The sequence below is a fragment of the Theropithecus gelada genome, chromosome 2 (assembly GCF_003255815.1).
Source record: "Theropithecus gelada isolate Dixy chromosome 2, Tgel_1.0, whole genome shotgun sequence".
Taxonomy (NCBI): Eukaryota; Metazoa; Chordata; class Mammalia; order Primates; family Cercopithecidae; genus Theropithecus; species Theropithecus gelada.
Genome location: NC_037669.1, coordinates 52,914,319 through 52,942,074, shown reverse-complemented (window position 1 = coordinate 52,942,074; position 27,756 = coordinate 52,914,319). Strand labels below are relative to the sequence as shown.

Here is a 27,756-nt window from a genome sequence, read left to right as displayed (position 1 = left end):
TGTATTTTTAGTAGAGATGGGGTTTCACTATGTTGGCCAGGCTGGTCTCAAACTCCTGACCTCTAGTGATTTGCCCACCTCAGCCTCCCAAAGTGCTGGGATTACAGGCGTGAGCCACCCATGCCCAGGCTTTTTATACTTATTTCTTTTCATCACTCCAAAGATCCTATGAGGCAGGTTCTCTAAGAGGATATTTTTCATATGAGGAAACAGAGGTCCTAAAAGGAGCAGTAAATGTTCCAAAGTCACACAGGGAAGTGGTGAAGTCAGGGTTTGAACCTACAGCTACCTACCTCTAAAGGCCAAAGTCTTTACTACCATGTTTAAGTGTCCTCTATAGTGGCTTGCAGGGTGAGAGAAGGAAATGGGAAGAAAGCTGGAACTCAGGCATCAGCCAAGGGTCAGGAGCAGCAGCAGTAGCCACAGCAACAAGCAGGAGATAAGGGCAAGGGAGCGGAGAGAGGCCATTTGTCTGCATTCCCTGGTGTGGGCATGGTCACTTCTGTTGTTTTTACTACAGATCGCTCTTGCCTAGGGTGCTGGAATCAGAGTGCACTCACCGTGGAATTACACTGAAACCTCTCACCCAAAGACAGTGAATAAATCCCGTTACCAGCTTGCAGGGGGCCAGCCCCTCCACACCTGTGGGAGTTTCTCGTCAGCTGGAACGAGAGACTGAGAAAAGAAAGAGACACAGAGACAAAGTATAGAGAAAGAAAAGTGGGTCCAGGGGACTGGTGCTCAGCATATGGAGGACTGCACCAGTCTCTGAGTTCCCTCAGTATTTATTGATCATTATTTCTACCATCTCTGCGAGGGGGATGTGGCAGGACAATAGGGTAATAGTGGGGAGAGGGTCAGCAGGAAAACTTGTGAACAAAGGTCCTTGAGTCATAAACAAGGTTGAGAAAAGGTGCTGTGCTTTGATATGCATGTACACAAACATCTCGTGCATTAAAGAGCAGTATTGCTGCCAGCATGTCTCACCTCCAGCCCTAAGGTGGTTTTCTCCTATCTCAGTAAATGGAACATACAATCGGGTTTTACACCGAGACATTCCACTGGAGCAGGAGACAGATGCCTTCCTCTTATCTCAACTGCAAGGAGACCTTCCTCTTTTACTAATCCTCCTCAGCACAGACCCTTTATGGTGTCGGGCTGGGGGATGATCAAGTCTTTCCCTTCCCACGAGGCCATATCTCAGACTATCACATAGGGAGAAACCTTGGACAATACATGGCTTTCCTAGGCAGAGGTCCCTGCGGCTTTCCACAGTGTGTTGTGTCCCTGGGTACTTGAGATTAGAGAGTGGTGATGACTTTTAACAAGCATACTGCCTTCAAGCAGTTGTTTAAAAAAGCACATTCTGCATAGCCCTGAATTCATTAAACCTTGAGTCAACACAGCAAATGTCTCTGCCAGCACAGGGCTGGGGCTAGGGTTACAGATTAACAGCATCTCAAGGCAGAAGAATTTTTCTTAATACAGAACAAAATGGAATCTCTTACGTCTACTTCTTTCTACATAGACACAGTAACAGTCTGATCTCTCTTTCTTTTCTCCACACCAGCTGGTTCCTTTTTTATTTCCTTCCTTCCCTTGGGGAAATAATTAATCTTCATTGGATTTTTCCTGTTTGCAAAAGTAATCCATGCTCATAAAAATGTAAACATTATGAAATACATAATGTAAACATGTATGAAATACATACATCATGCCCCAGAAAGGTAATCTTTGGCACATATTCCTTCATATATTTTTCTATGAATATATTAACATTAAAAACAATTTTAAGTGGATTCCTAGGATAGATACTCTTTTGCAATTTTTTTTTTTTTTGCACTTAGCATATCGGGACAATGTTCTGTGTCAGAATATATAGATTTCCCTCATTCCATGTATTAGTAGCAAATTATTCTAAAATATGGATATGCCATAATTTTGTTTAAAATTTTTTGTTTAAAAGAAAATGTTTAAACACATCCTTCCCTTCCTTCCTTCCTTTCTTTCTTTCTTTCTTTCCTTTTCTTTTCTTTCTTATCCTTCTTTCTTTCCCTCCCTCCCTCTCCCTCTCTCTCTCTCCCTCTCTCTCTCTCTCCTTCCTTCCTTCCTTCCCTCCCCCTTCCTTCCTTCCTCCCTCCCTTCCTTCCTTCCTTGCAACTAAGTCTTGCTCTGTCACCCAGGCTGGAGTACAGTGGCACGATCTAGGCTCACTGCAACCTCCACCATCCAGGTCCAAGTGATTCTCCTGCCTCAGCCTCCCGAGTAGCTGAGATTACAGGTGCCTGCCACCACACCCGGCTAAGTTTTGGATTTTTAGTAGGGATGGGGTTTTACTATGTTGGCCAGGCTGGTCTCAAACTCCTGACCTCAAGTGATCTGCGCTGCCTCGGCCTCCCAAAGTGCTAGGATTACAGGCATGAGCCACCGCTCCCAGCCTGTTTAAACATTTTATTGTTGATGGATGCAGGGTATTTCTACTTTTCACACCTGCAAACAATGCTATCATGAGCATCCTTGTACATTTTTTGTGCATGAACAAGTATTGCTATAAGATAGATTCCTAGAAGGGGAATTGCTGGGTCAGAATGTCAGCACACTGCTAAATTCCCCTCCAAAAGTTGGTGCCAATTCGCACACCCACCAGCAGAGTTCAGCCCTTGATAGAAATAAAGATTCTGCAATGTTTCTCCATTTGTCTCCCTTCCAGGCGTTCACACCCAATTATCAGCAATTTTCATGTTCACAAACAGTTTTCTTCCTGCAATGCAAAACCACCAGCTGGAAGGTTCCATCACATTCCTGTTTGCATTTTGCCTTTCCCCAGGAAGAGGCAGAAGCAATGTAGCCAGGAACACATTTGTATTCTTCAGTAGAAATCTCCCTGCTCCTGGCCCTTCATCCACTCTCTTTTAAATTACCATGGCTTGTGAAATTAGAGGCTATTAGGAAGCCCCAGTGTTCTATATAATCGCTTTAGGGTTCTGTTGGAAAGCTTATACCAATGAAATAAACATGTTAGAGAGCCACTTACAAATACAGATAAATGCCTGGTTACTCGAGTGAATATTGGGCCTCATTCTTCTCATTTATCTAGCAGTTGTCTTTGTATTCCTTAATAATGACCTTGTTAGGCTAACTTTTAAAGAGAGTTAGGCTAACTCTCTTTTGCCTGAAGGCACCAGGGAATCCTATAGCCTAAGAGAGAGATTGAGAAATTTCCCAACACATGAATTATAATTATAACTTGTGGGTGTAAAAAGCCAAGAATTTCTATGCTTTGGACTCTGAGGATGTCTTTGTTCGGACCCAGAACTGACAAAACTCTAGGTACAATCTTCCTAGACTTACTTCCCAGAAAGTGTTTAGAATGACACTTTCCTAACCTCCAGGGTCTGAATATGTAACCCTTTTGGGAAGTCCTAATTAGGGAAAAGGAGTTAGGCTGTTGGGAGCATGGGAAAGCAAAGAGAGAAAGCAGATAAGCTATGAGTCTGCCTTTCTTTGTGGTCCAGGACACGTAGCCCTCCTGTGCCCAACTTATCACCAGACACCTGCAAGTTAGCTCACTGTAACCTTGGTGTTATCAATACTGCACAAAGCCCTTTTCAGTACACAGCAAAGAACCATCCTATAAAATCTCCAGCAAGTCTTTGTTTCCTTGCAGTCAGCTTCTCGCTTGTTGATTCTGCCTGTTGCTCCCTTGCAATGTACTTTCAAACTTTCTCTAATAAATCTGCCTTCCTTTACCTACAACTGTCTTGGTAAAGTCTTCTTACCCTCATGCCACCAGCTCAGATAGTTGCCACTTACCCATGAAACGTTTCACCTGGGTGAATTCTTCTCTTTTTGGGGTCCCAAAATATCTTGAGCTTCCTGGACCTGTTAGGAAGTGACATTCTTTACTTACCACAAGTCAGGAACCTTGTAAAGAAACTATGGAGACAAGGTACCAGGCCAATCTTTTGTTTGTTTGTTTGTTTGTTTGAGACAGGGCCTCCCTCTGTTATACAGGCTGAGTGCAGTGGTGATCATAGCTCACTACAGCCTTGAACTCCTAGGCTCAAGCATTTCTCCGCCTCAATCTCTGAAGTAGGTGGGACTAAACATGTTTGCCACCACTCCTGGCTTTTTTTTTTTTTTTTTTTTTTTTTTGTAGAGACAAGGTCTTGCCATGTTGCCCAGGCTGATCTTGAACACTTGACCTCAAGTGATCCTCCCGTTTTGGCCTTTCAAAGTGCTAGGATTACAGGTGTGAGCCATCATGCCTGACCTAGGCCAATCTTTTCAAGGGGCTTTTTATTGACTCTGTAAAGTCAATGTCAATTCCTCAACATAGTCTGGTCATATCTGAAAATAGATCATTCCAGTCAAAGCCTTGGTAACATAACCAGTGTCTCTAATTGTGTCATGTTACAAAAGAAAACAGATTCTTACTGAACTTATATAAATAACTATATTGTCATAAATTAAGAATACTCACAAATAGTTTCTAAATTCCAAATAAACCAGGTAAAGAGAAAGATAACTATTTTAAATTTTGCTGACAAAAGTATACTTTACCCAATTTGTTATAAGCTATGAATAGCTAAAACAAAAAGTTTTTTGACTCTGAAAACAAAATATTAAAAGGATTAGCAATGTTTTTTTAAAAAAAGCTGTGAAAAAATAAGTTTAGTTTTTATTAGTTTAGTTCAATGTAATTAACCTTGTTCTGCTTGATGTTGAGTTAGTAATCTTTATAAACACATCAGCCTTTTAGTTAGAGTCCTGGAAGTTCTTTCCTAGTCTTTTGGTATGACAGCTAAAGTTATCAGAAATCTGCATTTAAAAGTCTGTGGCAGAGCCTTTTCTATGATTTTTTTAAAAAGAAGCACATTTTGGACTGTAGCTGATCATAAACCACTTTTTGAGGAGAATCAAAGTAAAACAGTAATTGTGGATAGGAAAGACAACATTCATGGTTAAAGACACAATTGTCAAGGAAATTTGATTGTTTTTGTGGCATACTGCAATTAAGCATAATAATCAGAATTATTCCTGATGACAAATACTAAGACATTTCAGAATTTTAGGAATCTTAAACAACTTTGAAACATGTATTAATAGCACACATATATAAATATAACCCAGAGAAAGTTAAACAGCATTTTTTTTTTTTTTTTTTTTTTTTTGAGACAGAGTCTTGCTCTCTCACCCAGGCTAGAGTGCAGTGGCGCAATCTTGGCTCACTGCAACCTCTGCCTCCCAGGTGCAAGCAATTCTCCTGACTCAACCTCCCCCCATAGTTTGGATTACAGATGTGCACCACCACACCTGGCTAATTTTTGTATTTTTAGTAGAGATTGGGTTTCAGCATGTTGGTCAGTCTGGTCTCAAACTCCTGACCCCAAGTCATCCACCCACCTCGGCCTCCCAAAATGCTGGGATTACAGGTGTGAGCCACTGTGCCTGGCCACTTGTGTGATTTAACATACCAAATAAGCTTAATGTGTCTCTCTTGGACTTCCAGAGGCCCTAATATCCAAAAAGTTGGTTTGAGGTCAAAAAGATCAAATTTAGAATTCACTGCTGCAAGGAGGTGGGGCTGGAGATATGCTCTATAAAAACTCTTGAACAACAGATTTGATGAGCTTCTAGGTTGGCAAACACATCAAGATGCTGGAAGGGTGGTGTGCCAGGAGAGGGCATGTAAGCCTCACATTCCTTTCTCATACTTTGCCCTGTGTACCTCTTCATCTTGCTGGTAAGTGTTGTTTCCTTGAGTTCTGTGAGATGTTATTGCAAAATATTAAGCTGGAGGAGAGGGTCATGGGAGCCTTTGATTTGTAGCCAAATTAGACAGAAAAGTGGATAACCTGGAGACCCACTATTTGCAATTGGCATCTAAAGTTGGGGAGGTGCAGTTTTGTGAGACTGAGCCCTTAACCTGAGGGGTCTGTGCTAACTCCAAGTAGTTAGCATCAGAATTGAATTAAATTGTAGAATACTCAGCTAGTGTATGGAGAATTGGAGAATTGTTGGTTGGCATTGGAAAACACCCTAGACACCTCTCTGTTAGTAGCTTCTATTTATGAAACACTGAAGTCCTATGAGAGAAGTGCCATTATTGTAATATCATTTTTGCTTTTAAATTATGTAGCAAGATAGACTTTCTGTTGATGTATATAGTTCTGTGAATTTTAATACATGTAGATTCATGTGAATACCACTACAATCAGGGTATAAAAGAATTCCTTCACCCCCCTTCCCCCAAACCTCCCTGTGTTATCCTTTTGTAGTCCCATCCTCCCTCCCATGCCCCAACCCCAGGCAACCGTTGATCTTGTCACTATAGTTCTGTCCTTTGTGGAATGTCATAGAATATGTAACCTTTTGAGTCTGGCTTTTGTCATTCAACATAACGCTTTTGAGATTTATTTAAGTTGCTGCATGCATCAATAGTTTATTCCTTTTTATTGCTGCATAGTTTTCGATTGGATTGCTGTACCAGTTTGTCTATCTCTTCACTTGCTGAAGGACATTTGGGTTGTTTCCAATTTTTGGTGGTTACGAATAGGGCCGCTATAAAACATTCATGGATTTTATTTGTTTGTTTTGTTTTTTGTTTTTTGAGATAGAGTCTTGCTCTGTTGCCCAGGCTGGAGTGCAGTTTGGCTCACTGCAACCTCTGCCTCCCGAATTCAAGCAATTCTCCTGCCTCAGCCTCCTGAGTAGAGTACCTTGGACGACAGGCATGTGCCACCACACCCGGCTAATTTTTGTACTTTTTTTTTTTTTTTTTAGTAGTAGAGATGGGGTTTCACCATGTTAGCCAGGCTCGTCTCAAACTCCCGACCTCAAGTGATCCGCCCACCTTGGCCTCCCAAAGTGTTAGGATTACAGACGAACCACCATGCCCGGCCAAATAATTTTTATTATTATTTTTTTTCTGATACAGAGTCTCGCTCTGTCACCCAGGCTGGAGTGTAGTTGCACGATCTCAGCTCTCTGCAACCTCTGCCTCCCGGGTTCAAGCGATTCTCTTGCCTCAGCCTCCTGAGTAGCTGGGATTACAGGCGTGTGCCACCACACCCGGCAAATTTTTGTATTTTTAGTAGAGATGGGGTTTCATCATGTTGGTCAGGCTGGTCTCGAACTCCTGACCTCATGATCTACCCACCTCAGCCTCCCAAAGTGCTGGGATTACAGGTGTGAGTCTCGTGCCTGGCCACCAGATGATTTTTTTAATAAACATAAGATTTCATTTCTTGAGGGTAAATATCTAGGATTTGGGTGCGGGACCATTTGGCACATATTTAATTTTATAAGAAACCAGCGAACTGCTTTCTGGCATGGCTGACCATTTGGCATTTCCAGCAGCAGTAGCTGAGCGTTCTAGTTGCCCTGCAGCCTCCCCAGTATTTGCCTTTGTCAGTTATTTTAGCCATTCTAATAGGTGGAATCTCATGGTGGCTTTAACTTGCATTTCCTTCACAGTTGCTAATGTCGAACATCTTTTCGTGTGCTTATTGGCTGGCTGTATATTCACCTTGGTGAAGTATCTGTTCAAATCTTTTGCTCATTTTGTTGTTGTCAGTCAGGATTGTTTGTATTCTTGATGTTGAGTTTTGGGAGTTTTTTATTCTTGATACCAATTCTTTGGCAGATATGTTGTTTACAGATACTTTCTCCCACTCTGCAGCCAATATTTTCATTCTCTTGACAATGTCTGTCACAGAGCAAACATGCATTTTTAATTTTCATTAGGTCCAATTTATCAACGGGAGATAAATTTTCCTGCTAATGACCATGCTTTTTGTGTCATCTCTATGCACTCCCTGCCTAACTGTAGATCACAAAAGTTTTTCTCCCATATGTTCTTATAACTATAATTTTAGGTTTTGCAAACAAACCTATGATCCATTTTGAATTAATTTTTGTATAGGCTGTGTAGTTTAGGTTGTAATACAGGTTGTGCAGTTTAGGTTGTAATAGAGGTTGTGCAGTTTAGGTTGTAATACAGGCTGTGCAGTTTAGGTTGTAATACAGGCTGTGTAGTTTAGGTTGTAATACAGGCTGTGTAGTTTAGGTTGTAATACAGGCTGTGTAGTTTAGGTTGTAATATAGGTTGTGCAGTTTAGGTTGAGGCTCATTTTTTTTGCAAATGGATAATTTTTCCAGCACCATTTATTGAAAAGTTTATCATTCTCCATTGAATTGCCTTCATACCTTTGTGAGAAAGCAATTGGTCATATTTTGTGTGGGTGTGTTTCTGGACTCTCTATTCTGTTCCATTGATTTATATTTCTGTCCCCCAACCAGTACTACACCGTCTAGATTAATGGAGATTTATAATGTCTTAAAATTCAGTAGTCTTAAAATTGGTATTGCTTCTATTTTATTATTTTTCAAAATTGTTTTGTATTCGCGTTCCTTTGCCTTTCCCATATTTCATTTTATTTTTAATGATGTTATAATTTTTTATTCATTTTATTTTTTTAGAGATGAGGTCTTGCTCTGTTGCTTAGACTAGAATTCAGAGGTGCGATCGTAGCTCACAGCAATCTCGAATTCCAGGGCTCAAGTGATCCTCTTGCTTCAGCCTCTCCCCCCTCTCTTTAAAAAAAAAAAAGAATCAGCTTGTATATATTATCAATAATCCCTCTGGGATTTTTACTGCAATAATGTTAAATCTATAGACAAATATGAAGAGAATTGACTTCTTTACTATATTGGGTCTTCTAATCCATAAAGATGGTATATCAGTCTCTCCATCTATTTAGATTTCTTTTGGAGTTGCTTTCTTTTAACACTTTAAATTCCTCACTCCGCTTTCTTCTTGTTTGCCTAATTTCTGACAAGATATCAGCTATAACTTTATCCTTGTTCCCCTATAGTTAGGTGTTCTCTCACCCACTCCCCAGCTTCTTTTAAGAGTTTTCTGTCATTGGACTGTTGTCTGTCATTAGTTTGGAAGATTCTCAGCTGTTATTATAATATGTATTATTTTTTGCAGTCAAAACAATTTTTAAAGAAACATACTATAAACAAGTCATTGTCTGCCCAGCTGTGTTCAAACCATTACACAACTTTTTTGTTTTTCTACCATTCACAGTGACCTACTGATAGAGAATACTTCACTCACTGTCCCAATCCTGGATGTCCTTTCCAGCCTCCGACTTGACCCAAACTTCCTATTGAAGGTAGGAAAGACTCAGCTTTCCAGAAGCAGAGCCCACTTTCCAACCTCCTGGAACAGGTGCTAGTTGTTGTCTTGGGAGAAATCTTGTGTAATGAATATTTCATTTTGAAACCATAGTGAATCATATTTGATATCTCTCTTTTTTTATTTTTCTCAATGAGTTTCAGATGCTATTCTATGATAGATTCACAGGTCTGTTTTTAAGCAGTAAGTTTTGAGTGGAAATCTTCTATATTGTCTGAATTGTACCTACTTCCCATAGGAATAATACTTTTTCTGCCTTACTATAGCCAATTGAGAATTTAGGCTCTAAATGTAAGATAATAGCTCTGTTTCACATTTATTGTCTGTCTGTTTTTGATGAAGCTGTGGTATGAACAACTAAAAGATGGTAATTTGGGGAAAAATATAGAGGTTTTTTTTCCCTAAATTACAAGTGGGCAAATTGAGTGAGAGAAGTGATTTTTTTCTAATTTTACCTAACAGTTCAGTACAAGTTGAGGTATATCAATATGAAAACGTATTAAGTTTTTGTGCTTTTAATTTTTAGGTTCGCCAGTGATGGATAAGTTGTCATCTATTAGATTGGAGGATTTACCTGTGACAATAAGTTCATTCTTCATTCCCATCACACCTAGATAAAGGGACTTAAATTAATAAATCCCAATTGCTCTTCTCTGTCCCCTGACTAACCGAGAATACTGACTAACCCAGATAGCATTCAGCGAAGAGAATGGAGCTATTCAACAGATTCATTACTCTATATAAGCTGCTACAAGTTACATTTAACTCTTTCTGTGTAGTACCTCACAGAATTCTGAAATTTTGGGTCTGACATTCTATGACATTGCATTAGCTATTCTAATCAACGCTATTTTTCAGAATGTCTTGTGCAACGTTTAAAATTTTTTCTTCCTCAGTCTTTCAGGAGATTGTCATGGCTGAGAGACTGGACTGTACCTACCCAGTAGGAGTGAACAGAAAACCATAGCTAATATTTACTTTCTGCAGGTAATTTCTGAGCTTCGGGAGAAGCTGGATCTGCAACATTGTGTTTTGCCATCACGGTTGCAGGCTTCCCAAGTAAAGTTGAAAAGTAAAGGACGAGCAAGGTAAAGAGCTCATGGATAATTGCCACCTTTTTCTCACACAGGATGTCACAATTTTCTGACATCCCAAAGTCAGAGTTAGAGCTTAATACTTACAACTACAAATAATGGTACTATTATGACATTTACATCTAGTATTGTACAGTGTTTCAAATTACATATATGTGTGTGAGTATGTATGTGTTTATATGTTTTCTTAGCCATTCAGATCAATCCCAGACAGACTACAGTGCAAGTTTATTAGCCATCTTATATGTGAGGTTGTCATTTGCTCCAGGGGTACATGGCTACTAAGCAGGAACTCAGATCTTGTAAGTTCTTTTCTGGTAGGTAAGAATAATTTTTTTTCCTCTCTGCTACTTGTAGTTCCTCAGGAAATCAAGAAAGCAGCATCAGAGCTGTGTTATTCTCCTCTTTGATGTAATAAAGTCAGCTATTAGATATGAGAAAACCATTTCAGAAGCCTGGATTAAGGTGAGATCTTTGGAACTTTGATTATCAAGGAGGAAATGAGTGGCAATTAGTGACAGATGTATAACTGAGGTAGATTGAAATAAAAATCTCAAAAGTCATTCGAGTGGAAATGATAGCTGATGGCTGCCATATGGACACATTGGCTCTTGGATGACATAACAGGGCATGCTGAGTAAGGTGAAACGTGTTTCACTGATGTGTCGTAATGTTTTTGTGACTGTCTCTTGTTTTTTCAGGCAATTGAAAACACTGCCTCAGTGTCTGAACACAAGGTAATGTTCATGTACTATGCATTTTCAGCATTGCAGACTTAAAAGTAATGACATTGGCTAGCTTGCCTTCCCGCTTTCTTTCTTTCCCCTCCTTCCAGTCACTCTTTTTTTCTCTTCTCTAGTTGCTCTAATAAACATTAGCTGTCTGGGGAAGATAATCTGAGGGGGCGACTGGCCAGATAGCCTGCCCCTACTCACTCTGGCTATAAAATAAGTCTACAGTATCCATAAGGGGAAATACTAACAGTGTAACCAAGCATATCAAGATGCAGTCAAAGAAGCCAAGTCCCCACCGATGAGATGAAGAAAATAACCACCTGAGTCTCAGGTCCCTGTATCTGCCTAATTGCCCTTCCTTCCACCCAGCACCACTGTCAAGATAATGGCATTCCATGTTTTATTTTACTTTGCCCATGTAGACCTGACTGGAGTAAATCAGTCTGTCCACTGACAAGGCAATGGTACTGGATCTTATGTCTCTATTAATTCTAGAAATATCTTCCATCAAAAAGCCTGATGATTGGCCGGGCACAGTGGCTCATGCCTATAATCCCAGCATTTTGGGAGGCTGAGGCAGGCGGATTGTCTGAGGTCAGGAGTTTGAGACCAGCCTGGCCAATGTAGCAAAAACCCGTCTCTACTAAAAATACAAAAAAAAAAAAAAAAAAAAAAAGCCTGGCCTAGTGGCATGCACCACTGCACTCCAGCCTGGGCGACAGTGCAAGACTCCATCTCAAAAAATAAAAAGCCAGATGATTGCGTTCCTTAGGTGCTGATTGGTTGCCTTTAAAGATTTTTCTTTGGTTGGAATCTGTTTTGTGGGATTTTTGTTGTGTTAGCCAATTTTTGGATGACTATCTTAAAAGCTTTCATGATGCCAAATAAAGCAATGAAAATTCGTAATTTTTTATGGTGAAAAATATCAAAATACTCCAACACACTGTTTTTGGTTTTGGATAAACATACATTTACCACCTTGGCTACCTGCATACCTATTTTTACATATTCGTAATCATTGTATAAATATAATTTGTATTCTTTTTTCTCTTAACATTTTTTCTTCTCCATGTACTTCTTCATTGTCTTCATTGCTATCTTTAATGACTATATTCTAGTCTAATGACTCTCAATTTTGGTGTTCTAAGGAGTAGGGCATTCAGTTAAGAGAAGTAGTAAAATTTGTTTTGTTTTTTTTCTTTTGTGTCCTGCTTGCCTTTTTGTTTTTTTGTTTTTTTTTTTTTTTTTTGACAAGAGAAAACCACAGGTGAATATTTATGCAAACACAGGCTAAGAAAATAATTTCTTTTTTTTTTTTTTTTTGAGATGGAGTCTTGCTCTGTCGCCCAGGCTGGGGTGCAGTGGCCGGATCTCAGCTCACTGCAAGCTCCACCTCCCGGGTTTACGCCATTCTCCTGCCTCAGCCTCCTGAGTAGCTGGGACTACAGGTGCCCGCCACCTCGCCTGGCTAGTTTTTTGTATTTTTTAGTAGAGATGGGGTTTCACCGTGTTAGCCAGGATGGTCTCGATCTCCTGACCTCGTGATCCACCCGTCTCGGCCTCCCAAAGTGCTGGGATTACAGGCTTGAGCCACCGCGCCTGGTCTAATTTCTATAAAATATAAAAGAAAGAAATTATGTTAGAGAATGTTGATAAATATGACCATATAAAATTTATGGTTACAAAGACGAGTTGAATTGACCAATTAGCTTCTTGGAAAATATGAAAACTTGAATGCTTCTTGAAAGCACTAGAAAAAGGTCTGGTCTGTGATCTATTTTTTAAAGAGAATTCCCAGAGTAAAAGGAATATACCTTTTTTATTATTATTATACTGTAAGTTCTAGAGTACATGTGCACAATGTGCTGGTTTGATACATAGGTATACATGTGCCATGTTGGTTTGCTGCACCCATCAACTCATCATTTATGTTAGATATTTCTCCTAATTCTATCCCTTCCCCAGCCCCTGCCCCCTGGCAGGCCCCGATGTGTAATGTTCCCTGTCCTGTGTCCTAGTATTCTCATTGTTCAGTTCAGCCTATGAGTGAGAACATGTGGTGTTTGGTTTTCTGTCCTTGTGATAGTTTGCTCAGAATGGTGGATTCCAGCTTCATCCATGTCCTTCCAAAGGACATGAACTTATCCTTTTTTATGGCTGCATAGTATTCCATGGTATATATGTGCCACATTTTCTTAATCCAGTCTATCACTGATGGACATTTGGGTTGGTTCCAAGTCTTTGCTATTGTGAATAGTGCCGCAATAAACATACATGTGCATGTGTCTTTATAGTAGCATGATTTATAATCTTTTGGGTATATACCCAGTAATGGGATCTCTGGGTCAAATGGTATTTCTAGTTCTAGATCCTTGAGGAATCGCCACACTGTCTTCTGCAATGGTTGAACTAATTTACACTTCCACCAACAGTGTAAAAGCGTTCGTATTTCTCCACATCCTCTCCAGCATCTGTTGTTTCCTGACTTTTTTAATGATTGACATTCTAACTGGCGTGAGATGGTATCTCATTGTGGTTTTGATTTGCATTTCCCTGATGACCAGTGATGTTGAGCATTTTTTCATGTGGTTAGCTGCATAAGTGTCTTCTTTTGAGGAGTGTCTGTTCATATCCTTTGCCTATTTTTTGATGGGGTTGTTTGATTTTTTCTTGTGAATTTGTTTGAGTTCTTTGTAGATTCTGGGTATTAGCCCTTTGTCAGATGGGTAGATTGTAAAAATTTTCTCCCATTCTGTAGGTTGCCCGTTCACTCTGATGGTAGTTTCTTTTGCCGTGCAGAAGCTCTTTGGTTTAATTAGATCCTGTTTGTCTATTTAGACTTTTGTTGCCATTGCTTTTGGTATTTCAGTCATGAAGTCATTGCCCATGCCTATGTCCTGAATGGTATTGCCTAGGTTTTCTTCTAGGGTTTTTATGGTTTTAGGTCTAACATTTAAGTCTTTAATCCATCTTGAATTAATTTTTGTATAAGGTGTAAGGAAGGGATCCAATTTCAGTTTTCTACATATGGCTAGCCAGTTTTCCCAGCACCATTTATTAAATAGGGACTCCTTTCCCCATTTCTTGTTTTTGTCAGGTTTGTCAAAGATCAGATGGTTGTAGACGTGTGGCGTTATTTCTGAGGGTTCTGTTCTGTTCCATTGGTCTATATCTCTGTTTTGGTACCAGTACCATGCTGTTTTGGTTACTGTAGACTTGTAGTATAGTTTGAAGTCAGGTAGCGTGATGCCTCCAGATTTGTTCTTTTTGTTTAGGATTTTCTTGGCAATGTGGGCTCTTGTTTGGTTCCATATGAACTTTAAAGTAGTTTTTTCCAATTCTGTGAAGAAAGTAATAGGTAGCTCGATGGGGATGGTATTGAGTCTATAAATTACCTTGGGCAGTATGACCATTTTCATGATATTGATTCTTCGTATCCATGAGCATGGAATGTTCTTCCATTTGTTTGTGTCCTCTTTTATTTTGTTGAGCAGTGGTTTGTAGTTCTCCTTGAAGAGGTCCTTCACATCCCTTGTAAGTTGGATTCCTAGGTATTTTTTTTTTTTTTTTTTTTTTTTTTTTTTTTTGAGGCGGAGTCTTCACTCTGTCCCCCAGGCTGGAGTGCAGTGGCACCATCTCGGCTCACTGCAAGCTCCGCCTCCCGGGTTCGCGCCATTCTCCTGCCTCAGCCTCCCGAGTAGCTGGGACTACAGGCGCCGCCACCGCGCCCGGCTAATTTTTTGTATTTTTAGTAGAGACGGGGTTTCACCTTGTTAGCCAGGATGGTCTCGATCTCCTGACCTCGTGATCCGCCCGCCTCGGCCTCCCAAAGTGCAGGGATTACAGGCGTGAGCCACCGCGCCCGGCCGATTCCTAGGTATTTTATTCTCTTTGTAGCAATTTTGAATGGGAGTTCACTCATGATTTGGCTTTGTCTGTTATTGGTGTATAGGAATGCTTGTGATTTTTGCACATTGATTTTGTATCCTGAGACTTTGCTGAAGTTTCTTATCAGCTTAAGGAGATTTTGGGCTGAGATGATGGGGTTTTCTAAATATACAATCATGTCATCTGCTAACAGGGACAATTTGACTTCCTCTTTTTCTAATTGAATACCTTTTTTTTCTTTCTCTTGCCTAATTGCCCTGGTCAGAACCTCCAACACTATGTTGAATAGGAGTGGTGAGAGAGGGCATCCCTGTCTTGTGCCAGTTTTCAAAGGGAATGCTTCCAGTTTTTGCCCATTCAGTATGATATTGGCTGTGGGTTTGTCATAAATAGCTCTTATTATTTTGAGATACGTCCCATCAATACCTAGTTTATTGAGCATTTTTAGCATGAAGGGCTGCTGAATTTTGTCAAAGGCCTTTTCCGCATCTATTGGGATAATCATGCAGTTTTTGTCATTGGTTCTGTTTATCTGATGGATTACGTTTATTGATTTGCGTGTGTTGAACCAGCCTTGCATCCCAGGGATGAAGCTGACTTGATTGTGGTGGGTAAGCTTTTAGATGTGCTGCTGGATTTGGTTTGCCAGTATTTTACTGAGGATTTTTGCATCAATGTTCATCAGGGATATTGGTCTAAAATTCTCTTTTTTTGTGTGTGTCTCTGCTAGGATTTGGTATCAGGATGACGCTGGCCTTATAAAATGAGTTAGGGAGGATTCCATCTTTTTCTATTGATTGGAATAGTTTCAGAAGGAATGGTACCAGCTCCTCTTTGTACCCCTGGTAGAATTCAGCTGTGAATCCTTCTGGTCCTGGACTTTTTTTTGGTTAGTAGGCTATTAATTATTGCCTCAATTTCAGAGCCTGTTATTGGTCTATTCAGAGATTCAACTTCTTCCTGGTTTATTCTTGAGAGGGTATATATGTCCAGGAATTTATCCATTTCTTCTACATTTTCTAGTTTATTTGCCTAGAGGTGTTTATAGTATTCTCTGATGGTAGTTTGTATTTCTGTATGATCGGTGGTGATATCCCCTTTATTTTTTTTTATTGGGTCTACTTGATTCTTCTCTCTTTTCTTCTTTATTAGTCTCACTAGCAGTCTATCAATTTTGTTAATCTTTTCAAAAATCCAGCTCCTGGATTCATTGATTTTTTGAAGGGTTTTTTTGTGTCTCTATCTCCTTTAGTTCTTCCCTGATGTTAGTTATTTCTTGCCTTCTGCTAGCTTTTGAATTTGTTTGCTCTTGCTTCTCTAGTTCTTTTAATTGTGATATTAGGGTGTCGATTTTAGACCTTTCCTGACTTCTCTTGTGGGCATTTAGTGCTATAAATTTTCCTCTACACACTGCTTTAAATGTGTCCCAGAGATTCTGGTATGTTGTGTTTTTGTTCTCATTGGTTTCAAGGAACATCTTTATTTCTGCCTTCATTTTGTTATTTACCCAGTAGTAATTCAGGAGCAGGTTGTTCAGTTTCCATGTAGTTGTGTGGTTTTGAGTGAGTTTCTTAATCCTGAGTTATAATTTGATTGCACTGTGGTCTGAGAGACAGTTTGTTGTGGTTTATGTTCTTTTACATTTGCTGAGGAGTGTTTTACTACCAATTATGTGGTCAATTTTAGAATAAGTGCTATGTGGTGCTGAGAAGAATGTGTATTCTGTTGATTTTTGGGATAGAGAGTTCTGTAGATGTCTATTAGGTCTGCTTGGTGCAGAGCTGAGTTCAGGTCCTGGATATCCTTGTTAACCTTTTGTCTCATTGATCTGTCTAATATTGACAGTGGGGTGTTAAAGTTTCCCATTCTTATTGTGTAGGAGTCAAAGTCTCTTTGTAGGTCTCTAAGGACTTGCTTTATGAATCTGGGTGCTCCTGTATTGGGTGCATATATATCTAGGATAGTTAGCTCTTCTTGTTGATTGATCCCTTTACCATTATGTAATGGCCTTCTGTGTCTCTTTTGATCTTTGTTGGTTTAAAGTCTGTTTTATCAGAGACTAGAATTGCAACTCCTGCTTTTTTTTTTTTTTTTTTTTCCATTTGCTTGGTAGATCTTCCTCCATCCTTTTATTTTGAGCCAATGTGTGTCTCTGCATGTGAGATGGGTCTCCTGAATACAGCACACTGATGGGTCATGACTTTTTTTTTTTTTTTTTTGATTCATTCAAATATTTATTGAGCAGCTGAGGAGATACAAAGGCGATTTAAAACATTGTCAGAGGTGAGGCAAATGCACAAGTAATAGAAAGCAAAGGGCAAGCTTCACTGTATCACAGCAGTCAGAAGAAAGTGCTTTAGGGAACCAAGAGTGAGATTGTTTCCAGCCTGAAGAGGCATGGGTGGCAAATCAGAAAAGGGGATTGAGATTTAAATAGAAGACTTCAGTCTGGATTGTTGATGACACTCAGTATGGACCATATTTGTCTCTCCTTTTCCTTTCTCCTCATCTTTGGGCTTAATTTACATGTAGTGCCCAGAGCTGTTCAATGCACTTTTTCTATACTTGCTTGCATTTTTGCTTTAATGTCTTCTACGGAACTGGTTCCTTTGGTGTTTTAGGAGTTTTTTCCTGTTTTTTGAAGGATTCTTGTCCTTTTGATCTTGGTGTTGATGATGGTTTTGAGTCTTTTCCATTCTGATTTGACTTTTGTGGATTTTTGGCTGGAGTATCTCGTATAGATTTCTTCACTGGGGCTTTTTCTTCAGCTTCCTCATCATCAAAATCATCATCATCGTCATCTTCATCATCATCATCATCATCATCTTCATCAGCAGCAAGTTTTACTCTTTTCTGTGGAATCTTGCTACCACCTCCAGGGGCAGACTGCTTTCCAGATATACTTAAGAGTTTCACGTCCTCCTCCTCTTCATCTTCTGACTCTGAATCTTCCTCCACAGCTACTAAGTGCTGTCCACTAATATGCACTGGCCCTGAACCACACTTCAACCTTAAGACCACTGGTGGTGTTATTTCAAAGCCCCCAAGGGAAACCATTGGCTGTACAGATATTTTCAAAGTTGCCAGTGTTACTTTAATTGGACTGCCTTCGTAATTCATTGCCTCTGCTTCAACAATGAGCAATTCATCCTTTGCACCAGCCCCTAAACTGACCATTCTTAAAGATAACTGGTGCTCATTTTCATCATTATCCACCTTAAAGTGATCGTCTTTGTCAGCCTTTAGTTCACAACTGAAAAGATAGTTCTGGGGCATCATGGGGCTTATGTCCATGTCCATCGAATCTTCCATCAGGTGGCGGCACACACTTAGGTGGGAGAGAAGGCGGACGGAGATAAACAAACACTGCTACAGAGAACAGCCGTGCAGGATGGAATCACACCCGGTCTTGACTATCCAATTTGCCAGTCTGTATCTTTTAATTGGGGCATTTAGCCCATTTACATTTATAGTTAATATTGTTATGTGTGAATTCGATGTTGTCATTATGATGTTAGCTGGTTATTTTGCCCATTAATTGATGCAGTTTCTTCATAGCATGGATGGTCTGTACAATTTGGCATGTTTTTGCAGTGGCTGGTACCAGTTGTTCCTTTCCATGTTTAGTGTTTCCTTCAGGAGCTCTTGTATAGCAGGCCTGATGGTGACAAAATCTCTTAGCATTTGCTTGTCTGTAAAGGATTTTATTTCTCCTTCACTGATGAAGCTTAGTTTGGCTGGATATGAAATTCTGGGTTGAAAATTCTTTTCTTTAAGAATGTTGAATACTGGTCCCCACTCTCTTCTGGTTTGTAGTGTTTCTGTCAAGAGATCCGCTGTTAGTCTGATGGGCTTCCCTTTGTGGGTAACCCGACCTTTCTCTCTGGCTGCCCTTAACATTTTTTCCTTCATTTCAACCTTGGTAAATCTGACAATTAGGCGTCTTGGAGTTGTTCTTCTTGAGGAGTATCTTTGTGGTGTTCTCTCTATTTCCTGAATTTGAATGTTGGCCTGTCTTGCTAGGTTGGGGAAGTTCTCCTGGATAATATCCTGAAGAGTGTTTTCCAACTTGGTTTCATTCTCCCTGTCACTTTCCTTTCAGGTACAACAATCAAACGTAGATTTGGTCTTTTCACATAGTCCCATATTTCTTGAAGGCTTTGTTCATTTCTTTTTACTCTTTTTTTCTCTAAACTTCTCTTCTCGCTTTATTTTATTAATTTGATCTTCAGTCACTGATGCCCTTTCTTGCACTCAATCACATCAGCTATTGAAGCTTGTGCACGCGTCACCGTGTTCTCGTGCCATGGTTTTCAGCTCCATCAGATCATATAAGGTCGTCTTCACACTGTTTATTCTAGTTAGCCATTTGTCTAACTGTTTTTCAAGGTTTTTAGCTTCCTTTGGATGGGTTCAAACATCTCCTTTAGCTAGGAGAAGTTTGTTATTATCGACCTTCTGAAGCCTACTTCTGTCAACTCGTCAAAGTCATTCTCCAACCAGCTTTGTTCAGTTGCTGGCGGGGAGCTGCAATCCTTTGGAGGAGAAGAGGCGCTCTGGTTTTTAGAATTTTCAGCTTTTCTGCTCTGGTTTCTCCCCATCTTTGTGGTTTTATCTACCTTTGGTCTTTGATGTTGGTGACCTACAAATGGGGTTTTGGTGTAGATGTCCTTTTTGTTGACGTTGATCCTTTCTGTTTGTTAGTTTTCCTTTTAACAGTCGGGTCCCTCAGGTGCAGGTCTGTTGGAGTTTGCTGGAGGTCCATTCCATACCCTGTTTGCTTGGGTATCACCAGTAGAGGCTACACAACAGCAAATATTGCAGAACAGCAAATATTGCTGCCTGATCCTTCCTTTGGAAGCTTCATCCCAGATGGGCACCAGGCTATATGAGGAGTCTGTTGGCCCTTTCTGGGAGGTGTCTCCCAGTTAGGCTACACTGGGGTCAGGGACCCACTTGAGGAGGCAGTCTGTCCATTCGCAGAACTCAAACGCCATGCTGGGAGAACTACTGCTCTCTTCACAGCTGTCAGACAGGGATGTTTAAGTCTGCAGAAGTTGTCTGCTGCCTTTTGTTCAGCTATGCACTGCCCACAGAGGTTGAGACTATAGAGGGCTAGGCCTTGCTCAGCTGTGGTGGGGTCCACCCAGTTTAAGCTTCCCAGCCGCTTTACCTACTCAAGCCTCAGCAATAGCAGACACCCCTCCCCTAGCCTGGCTGCCGCCTTGCAGTTTGATCTCAGACTGCTGTACTAGCAGTGAGCAAGGCCCATGGGCGTGGGACCTGCTAAGCTGGGCCCAGGAGAGAAGCTCTTTGTCTGCCAGTTGCTAAGACGTTGGGAAAAGCACAGTATTTGGGTGTGAGTTGCCTGATATTCCAGGTACAGTTTGTCATGGCTTCCCTTGGCTATTAAAGGGAAATCTCCAGACCCCTTGTGCTTCCTGGGTGAGGTGACGCCCCACCCTGCTTAGGCTCACCCTCTATGGGCTGCACCCACTGTCCAACCAGTCCCAATGAGATGAACCAGGTACCTCAGTTGGAAATGCAGAAATCACCCATCTTCTGCGTCGATCACACTGGGAGCTGCAGACTGGAGCTGTTCCTATTCGGCCATCTTGGATAAAAGGCCCTGCTTGCCTTTTTAACTTTTTTGTTTGTTTGTTTGTTTTCCTAGAAGCATAGACTCAAGTTGCCCTGAATATACTCTCAACGTTTTCTCTTTGTTTTGTTTTGTTTTAAGAGACCAGGTCTTGCTCTGTCACCCAAGTTGGAGTACGGTGGCAGCACCATAGCTCACTGCAGCCTCAAACTCCTGGGTTCAGGTGATCCTCCCATCTCAATCTTCAGAGTAGCTGGGACTACAGGCAAGCACCACCAGGCCCTGCTAATTCTTTTTTTTGTTTTGTTTTTTCTGAGACAGAGTTTTGCTCTTTCACCCAGGCTGGAGTGAAGTGGCACAATCTCAGCTCACTGCAACCTCTGTCCCCTGGGTTGAAGCAATTATCCTGCCTCAGCCTCCCTAGTAGCTGGGATTATAGGTGCCTGCCACCATGCCCAGCTAAGTTTTGTATTTTTAGTAGAGACAGGATTTTGCCATGTTGGCCAGGCAGGTCTTGAACTCCTGACCTCAGGTGATCCACCTGCCTTGGCCTCTCAAAGTGCTAGGATTACAGGTGTGAGCCACCACACCCAGCCAATTCTTTTATTTTTTATAGAGATGAGGTCTTGGTGTGTTGCCCAGGCTGGTCTCAAATTTTTAGCTTCAAGTGATCCTCCTGCTTGGACCTCCCAAAGTGCTGGGATTATAGGCTTGAGCCACCACACCCAGTCATCATATTTTTCTTTTTTAAATGTAGGTAAACAAGCTAATTGTGGAGAAAAACTCACAAGAAATCTACAGATGTAAAAAATACAGTTTTTCTCCACTCTCTGTCCCATTCCTCAGAGATAATCATCCTTCCAATTTTTTTCTGTTCATATACAAGCTATAATTATGCACAAGTACAGGTATACTCTTACGCCTACACATATGTAGGTTTCTATATCGCTTTTACAAAAGCAGAATCTTAACTATGATTATGGGTGGTGGTGGTGTTGTTTAAAGAGACAGGGTCTCACTCTGTCACCAGGCTGGAGTGCAGTGGCATAATCATAGCTCACTGTTGCCTCCACCTCCTGGGCTCAACGATCCTCCCTCCTCAGCCTCCCAAAGCAGTGGGATTATAGGCATGAGCCACCATGCCCAGCCTGATTATCCTTTTGCAGGTTGCTGTTTTTTCCACTTCATGTCAGGAATGTCTTTTCTCTGTCAAAAAATATAGTATGTCTCAGCAGTTCCTAACCTTTTTGGCACCAGGGACTGGTTTCATTAAGACAGTTTTTCCATAGACCATGTTGGGGCATGATTTCAGGATGACACTGTTCCACCTTAGATCATCAGGCACTACTTAAATTCTCGTAAGGAATGTGCAGCCTAGATCCTGTGCATGTGCAGTTCCCAATAGGGTTCACACTCCCATGAGAATCTAATGCAGCCGCTATTCTGACAGGAGAAGGATCTCAGGTGGTAATGACCACTTGACTGCCACTCACCTCCTGCTGTGCAGCTTGGTTCCTAGCAGACCATGGACTCCGTGGTCCAGGGGTTGGGGACCTCTGGTCTAGCTTATTCTTTTTTTTCCAGTTTTGTAATTAAAAATTCTTTTTTAGACAGAGTCTTGCTGTGTCACCCAGGCTAGAGTGCAATGGCACTATCTCGGCTCACTGCAACCTCTGCCTCCCAGGGTTCAAGTGATTCACCTGCCTCAGCCTTCTGAGTAGCTGGGATTACAGGCACCTGCCACCATGACCAGCTAATTTTTGTGTGTGTATTTTTAGTAGAAATGGGGTTTCACCATGTTGGCCAGACTGGTCTCAAACTCCTGACCTCAGGTGATATGCCCACATCAGCCTCCCAAAGTGCTGGGATTATAGGCATGAGCCACCATGCCCAGCGTGGCTTATTCTTTTTGATGACTGTGTAATATTCCAAAATTTAAAATTACTCCATCATAATTTATTGAACCTTTCCCGTAATGATGGGCATTTATAGTCTTTCCAACTTTTCACAAAGTAATTTTCCTAGTAATAGTGAAAATACATACTGGAGTTGGCAAGTGATTGAATCTTTCTTTTAATAAATGTGAAGATGTCCAAAGTTACTTCTGTAGTAATATCACTTTCATGTATATAGCAATGTATTCTTAAGAGATACCAGTGGTTAATAGTTGTGGCACTTTATTGCTCTGAAAAATATTTCTGGATTTTGTGAAAAGTGTGGATAACCCCAAGGGAGTATGCGGAACAAATGAGTATCATCCATTCTGTGTTTTAATGGGGGAAAAGCTGCTGTTTCATTGTAGCAAATATACTGATTTGTTAACTGTTTTTCTATTATTGCATATTTATTGACAATAGATTTTTGACCTGGTGATGCTTTTCATCATCTATAGCAGCAATACTCAGACAAAGAAGTATATTGAAAGGTGCTAAGAAATAAGATTCGATCAGGCTGCATTCAAGAACAGCTGCTTCAGAGTACATTCTCTGTTCATTACTTAGTAAGTGTCAGAGACTATTGATCTTTAATCTAAAACGGAAAGCTTTGCAGCTCCCATGTAAAATTTCATCTTGTTTCAGTCCATTGTTCAAACCCATTGAGATTTTTGAATTTTATTTTTGCATTAATTATTTTAATTGTCTATCTCAATGCAGTTTGCAACTTTGCCAAACTGACCTTCCATATCCTATTCTAAGTAGCTTATAAAAACCTTGAAGGGAATAGGACCCGCCTATAGAAACTAGCAGAAACGTAATTATGAACCTACTTGAACTATCACTCTTTGGCCATTCAAAACTGTGGACTTTAGGTGATAATTCCTCTAGAAATGTAAGTTATTCAAACTGGAATTTTATAAGCTGGGAATAGTGTTTTGCTGGCTGAATGTTCAGGATACTAATAGTATAGAACTTAGAAAACTGGATGGGCCAGTGGTTTGGGGTTTGGGTTAGGAGCTAATAAGAATACTTCATTGGGTCTTAAATTTTATATTTAGGAATAGATTTAATGTTTGTATTATTTTACCTTGCAGTTCTTTCTGTGTTTATTTCTACCAATGATATATGTTTTGGGCTGTAATTTTCTAGAGGGCAGAAACCATATGTAATTTTTCATTGTATTTTCCCCAATAAAGCATTATACCCAGCTGAGTACTAAATGTAAGATTTTTTTAAAAATTGTGGTATCAGTAAGGAAGCTATGTTTATTAACTGGTTATTTACTGTGGGTCCATTAATGTCTATGTATATTGTGTTATTGGTAGAGCATGATCACTTCTCTTCTTGAACTTTAAAAAAAAAAATCAGTTTAGTTAGCATTGAATCTTATAGACCAACTTCAAATTATAACCAAGGTGGAACATCCCTCAGAGGGGTAGTGTGATTGCATGGGGAAACTGGAATTTAGAAGAGCTGGCCTCCAATGCCAAATTGAGCAGATAGGAACGTACTAATAGGCTTATAATTTAACTTCTTTGAGCTTAAAGGTCAATTATTATCCAAATGTGGAATCCCATTGATGCTGAGAGAAAACTCAGAATGGTGAAGGATTATTCTGTGTAAAACAAAGATTAAGATTTCTCAAGTTAAAATGAGAGTTAGGGAGGAGAGGTCTGACATTCCAAAAGGATAAGCAACTCTTAGCTTGTGTACTAACTGCTTCTTATAGCTCCTTTTCTCTCTCTACTCTTCCCCACTCAAGGTTCTTAAGGATATGTGTTCATCCATTCTGTCGCTGGCTCAGAGTTTTCCTCACTCTCTAGACCAGAGTATAATTTCATTTGGCAGTCTCCTATACAAATATGCTTTTAAGTTTTTTGACACGTACTGCCAGCAGGTATGTTGAAACACTTATTTTGGCAAGGAGGGAACGGGGAAGGGAAAATAATCTGATGTTTATTTCTTGTTGGTTGGACCTTACTGAAGGGGAAGGAACTCTGAATTGGATCTCAGGAAAGTTCAATCCTAGTCCCAGCCTTGATGAAATGAAGAGACTTGACTGGTGGATCTAACTCTTTGTTCTGAGCTCTAAAATTCTGTCTGAAATTAAGATCCAGAACCAGTTTATGTCAAAACATGAGACACTTTGTTGTTGTTGTTGTTGTTGAGACACAGTTTTGCTCTTGTTGCCCAGGGTAGAGTGCAGTGGCACAGTCTTGGCTCACTACAACCTCCACCTCCTGGATTCAAGTGATTCTCCTGTCTCATCCTCCTGAGTAGCTGGGATTACAGGCGCGCACCACCAGGCCTGGCTAATTTTTTGTATTTTTAGTAGAGACAGGGTTTCACCATGTTGGCCAGGCTGGTCTCGAACTCCTGACCTCAGGTGATCCACCCGCCTCAGCCTCCCAAAGTGCTGGGATTACAGGCATGAGCCATCATGCCCGGCCGAGACACATTTTAATAGCATATATCCAGAGAGGGAGGACTGTGTTTGTGGAAGATGTTTATGAAAGCAAGTAAAGAACAGTGTCTTATTTTGTATTTTTACATATATTCTTCCTATTATTAACAATGTTAAAATGCATTTGAATGGAATTTTTAAAATGAAGATTTATAAAAAAAAATTTTTTTTAATTTAAGGTAGAGCAACAGTTGCAGCTGACATGAGGTAGCTGTTGCAGTTGAGAATGTAATTCTGTTATGACTATGATGGAGTGATGGTATAAAGGGAGAATGGCATCCAAGACATTTTTGAACCCTCTTAATGTCTTAGAGACACTATCATGATCCATGTTTGCTTGGAAACATGCAAGTCTAGCCTGTACTATATAGAGAAAACTTTTAAAGCTTTTAGCTCCTTGAGTGCCATCTTTTTGAGAAATTTCAACTGATCTCGTACAACCTCAACTTAAAGGGTAAAATTTAACCCATGTGGGAACAAGAAAGAGGAAAACTATGCCAAAGAGCAAAATCAGGAGGGCTTAGGTAGTGCTCACCGATAAAATATGGGAAATAGGTCAAGACGGGATGGTAAAGTTACACTGGCATATTCCTAAATCTCCTGAAGCCAACATTAATGAAAACTAGATAATAGATGATGGGATTGGGTTGATTGTGATTTTAACAAAGTAGAGATTGGAGAGGCCTCGGGGGTGAATTCTCTTAGAATGGCCATCCCATATTTTGTTTTACATTGTCCTATTGACTCTCCTCTGTATAGGAAGTGGTTGGTGCCTTAGTGACCCATATCTGCAGTGGGAATAAAGCTGAAGTTGATACTGCGTTAGATGTCCTCCTAGAGTTGGTAGTGTTAAACCCGTCTGCTATGATGATGAATGCTGTCTTTGTAAAGGCATCTTATTGGCTTCTTGTACTTTAGATATCGAATACTATAATTGGTGGGACTGGAGGTGGGACAGAGGTGAAATAATGGGCAAGTAATATAAATAAAAAGTAACTATTCTATCTATGTGTTAATTGATTCAGCAAACACTTCTTTATATCTAACCCACAGACTAAGCTCTACTCTGGGTGCCATGGATGTAAAGTAGGTCCTTGCCTTTGATGTTAAAGACTAAGACACCTAAGCAATTTACTATAAATACAGCATGGTGAATTCTTCGGTAAAGTACTATAGATACAACAGAGCAAGAATAATTAAATTTAGCCTGGGAAGCTGGAGAATTCTTCAAAGAGACGATTTGAGTGATTGCTGAAGGATGGGAATGACTGACAAGAGAAAGTATGGGAAGTGCGTTCTAGGCAGAGAAGAGATTGAGCAGAAGCAGACTGGTGCCCAAGTCAATAGTGTGACTGAGGAATGAGAAGCAAACAAGCATGACTGGAGAATAGGATATATATGGAGAAGAGTGATGGGAGGCGAGGCTGGTAAGACATAGGACAGGCCCATATTGCAAAGAGTCTCAACATGCTAAAGAGTTTCAACTTTATTTTCTAGACAATAGGGAGCTATTAGCAGTTTTTGCACAGAGTTGACCGAATCTGGTCAGCATTCAGAGATAACTCAGTAGCTATGTGATGGGCGGATTGGAGACCACTGAAAGGGTAAGGGAGTGAGAGTAAGGGCCAGATTTTGGTCATGGGAATGTGGAAGAAATGATGGCTTAGGGGACAATTTGGTGTTAGAATTAACATGACTTGGTGACTGTTAAGAATATGTGGCAATAAGAAACAAGAAAACTAGGTCCGAGTTTTTCATCTTAGGAAACCAGGTGAATGGTTGTGCCATTTCCTGAGACCAGGAGGGGAGTGCATCTTCTGTAGGAAGTATGATGAGTTCATTGTGGGATAGCCACATGTAGATGGTTAGTGGATAGTTGGAAATTCTGGTTTGGAACTCTGTGGGGCACCCTTTGGTGGAAGATTTAGTTTGGGTATTCAGAACCATATAAATGTGAGCTCTACTGAGGCAATTTTGAGGCAGAAGACCATAGAAGCTTAGAAGAGCATAGACATTTTGAGAACGTTAAAGTTTAAGTGGCAGATGAAAGCAAATGTCCGTAGAAGGAAAATGAGAAAACTAGAAGATGAATAACGTGAGCTTGAAGGATGTCAGGTAGCAAAAGCCCAGGAATGAGTTTCAAGAGTGAGGGATTTATCTCCAGTGTTGGACACTGTAGAGGTTGAAGATGGAGCAGAGGCTATTGGCTTTGGCAATTAGGATACCTCTGGTAACCTCTGAGAGAACAGTGTTAATTGAATTATAAGGGTGGAAGTCAGACAGCAGTAACTTGAAGACTTGGGGAACAGAGTCAATGTCGAGAAGCATCCAGGAGAGAATAAGAAAAGTAGCTTGAGAGAGAAGCTGGTTGCAAGGGAGATGTTTTTTAGATGAGGAGCTTTGAGATTGCTTGTAGGCTGAGAGAAAGGATTCAATAGAGAGGAAGAAATAGAAAAGTTTCAAAATTAATTAGAAGTTTACAAAACTGTTTTATTACTTTATCCTCAGACAAACCATGAAAGGTAGTATAGCTATTATTATCACCATGTTACAGATGAGAAAAGCTGAGACATTTCCCACGGTCACAAAGTAAATAGTTTCCTTGTGACTCCTTCCAGACCTGTAGAGAAAGGAGAAATAATTCATGGAGTAGAAGCTGGGAAGGGATGATATGGCAAGGAATAGGGTAAAGACATAACTTTTGGTAGAATATTGTTTTCACTGAAAAAGGGGGAAAGGTGGAGGTAAGGAATACTGAGAACTGGGAGGTGCATTAGAATGACTAAGCAGTAGATGATTAAAGCCTGGGATTGTGGTTCAGAGTGAAGAGAA

General features: G+C 40.4%; 2 protein-coding genes across 4 annotated transcripts in view; one reads left to right on the top strand and one right to left on the bottom strand.

Moving 5' to 3' along the window:
- LOC112619310 (Fanconi anemia group D2 protein-like) overlaps nt 1-27,756 on the top strand; it is a 45,803-nt gene that overhangs the window by 1,888 nt on the left and 16,159 nt on the right. The window contains 11 exon segments of the mRNA XM_025377344.1: nt 9,098-9,185; nt 9,377-9,380; nt 9,735-9,794; nt 10,131-10,296; nt 10,660-10,682; nt 10,685-10,767; nt 11,004-11,039; nt 22,881-22,947; nt 22,950-23,023; nt 24,223-24,357; nt 25,684-25,815. Coding sequence (XP_025233129.1) covers nt 9,098-9,185; nt 9,377-9,380; nt 9,735-9,794; nt 10,131-10,296; nt 10,660-10,682; nt 10,685-10,767; nt 11,004-11,039; nt 22,881-22,947; nt 22,950-23,023; nt 24,223-24,357; nt 25,684-25,815 — 868 coding nt within the window.
- LOC112618712 (nucleophosmin-like) lies at nt 16,410-18,325 on the bottom strand. 3 transcript variants are annotated; one of them, XM_025376112.1, is made up of 3 exons: nt 17,526-18,325; nt 16,887-16,897; nt 16,410-16,434 (listed from the first exon to the last, which is right to left on the bottom strand). In XM_025376112.1, the coding sequence occupies exons 1-2, from the start codon at nt 18,234-18,236 to the stop codon at nt 16,889-16,891; spliced, it is 720 nt and encodes a 239-aa protein (XP_025231897.1). In that variant the 5' UTR covers nt 18,237-18,325; the 3' UTR covers nt 16,410-16,434; nt 16,887-16,888. The 3 variants fall into 3 exon arrangements, with proteins under 3 accessions (XP_025231897.1, XP_025231899.1, XP_025231896.1); XM_025376114.1 differs by lacking the exons at nt 16,410-16,434; nt 16,887-16,897 and having other exon boundaries at nt 17,126-17,583; nt 17,671-18,236; XM_025376111.1 differs by lacking the exons at nt 16,410-16,434; nt 16,887-16,897 and having other exon boundaries at nt 17,126-18,325.

Excerpts from the sequence above, each read along its gene's own strand:
- LOC112618712 (XM_025376112.1), bottom strand. The coding sequence starts at position 18,236 with ATGGAAGATTCGATGGACATGGACATAAGCCCCATGATGCCCCAGAAC.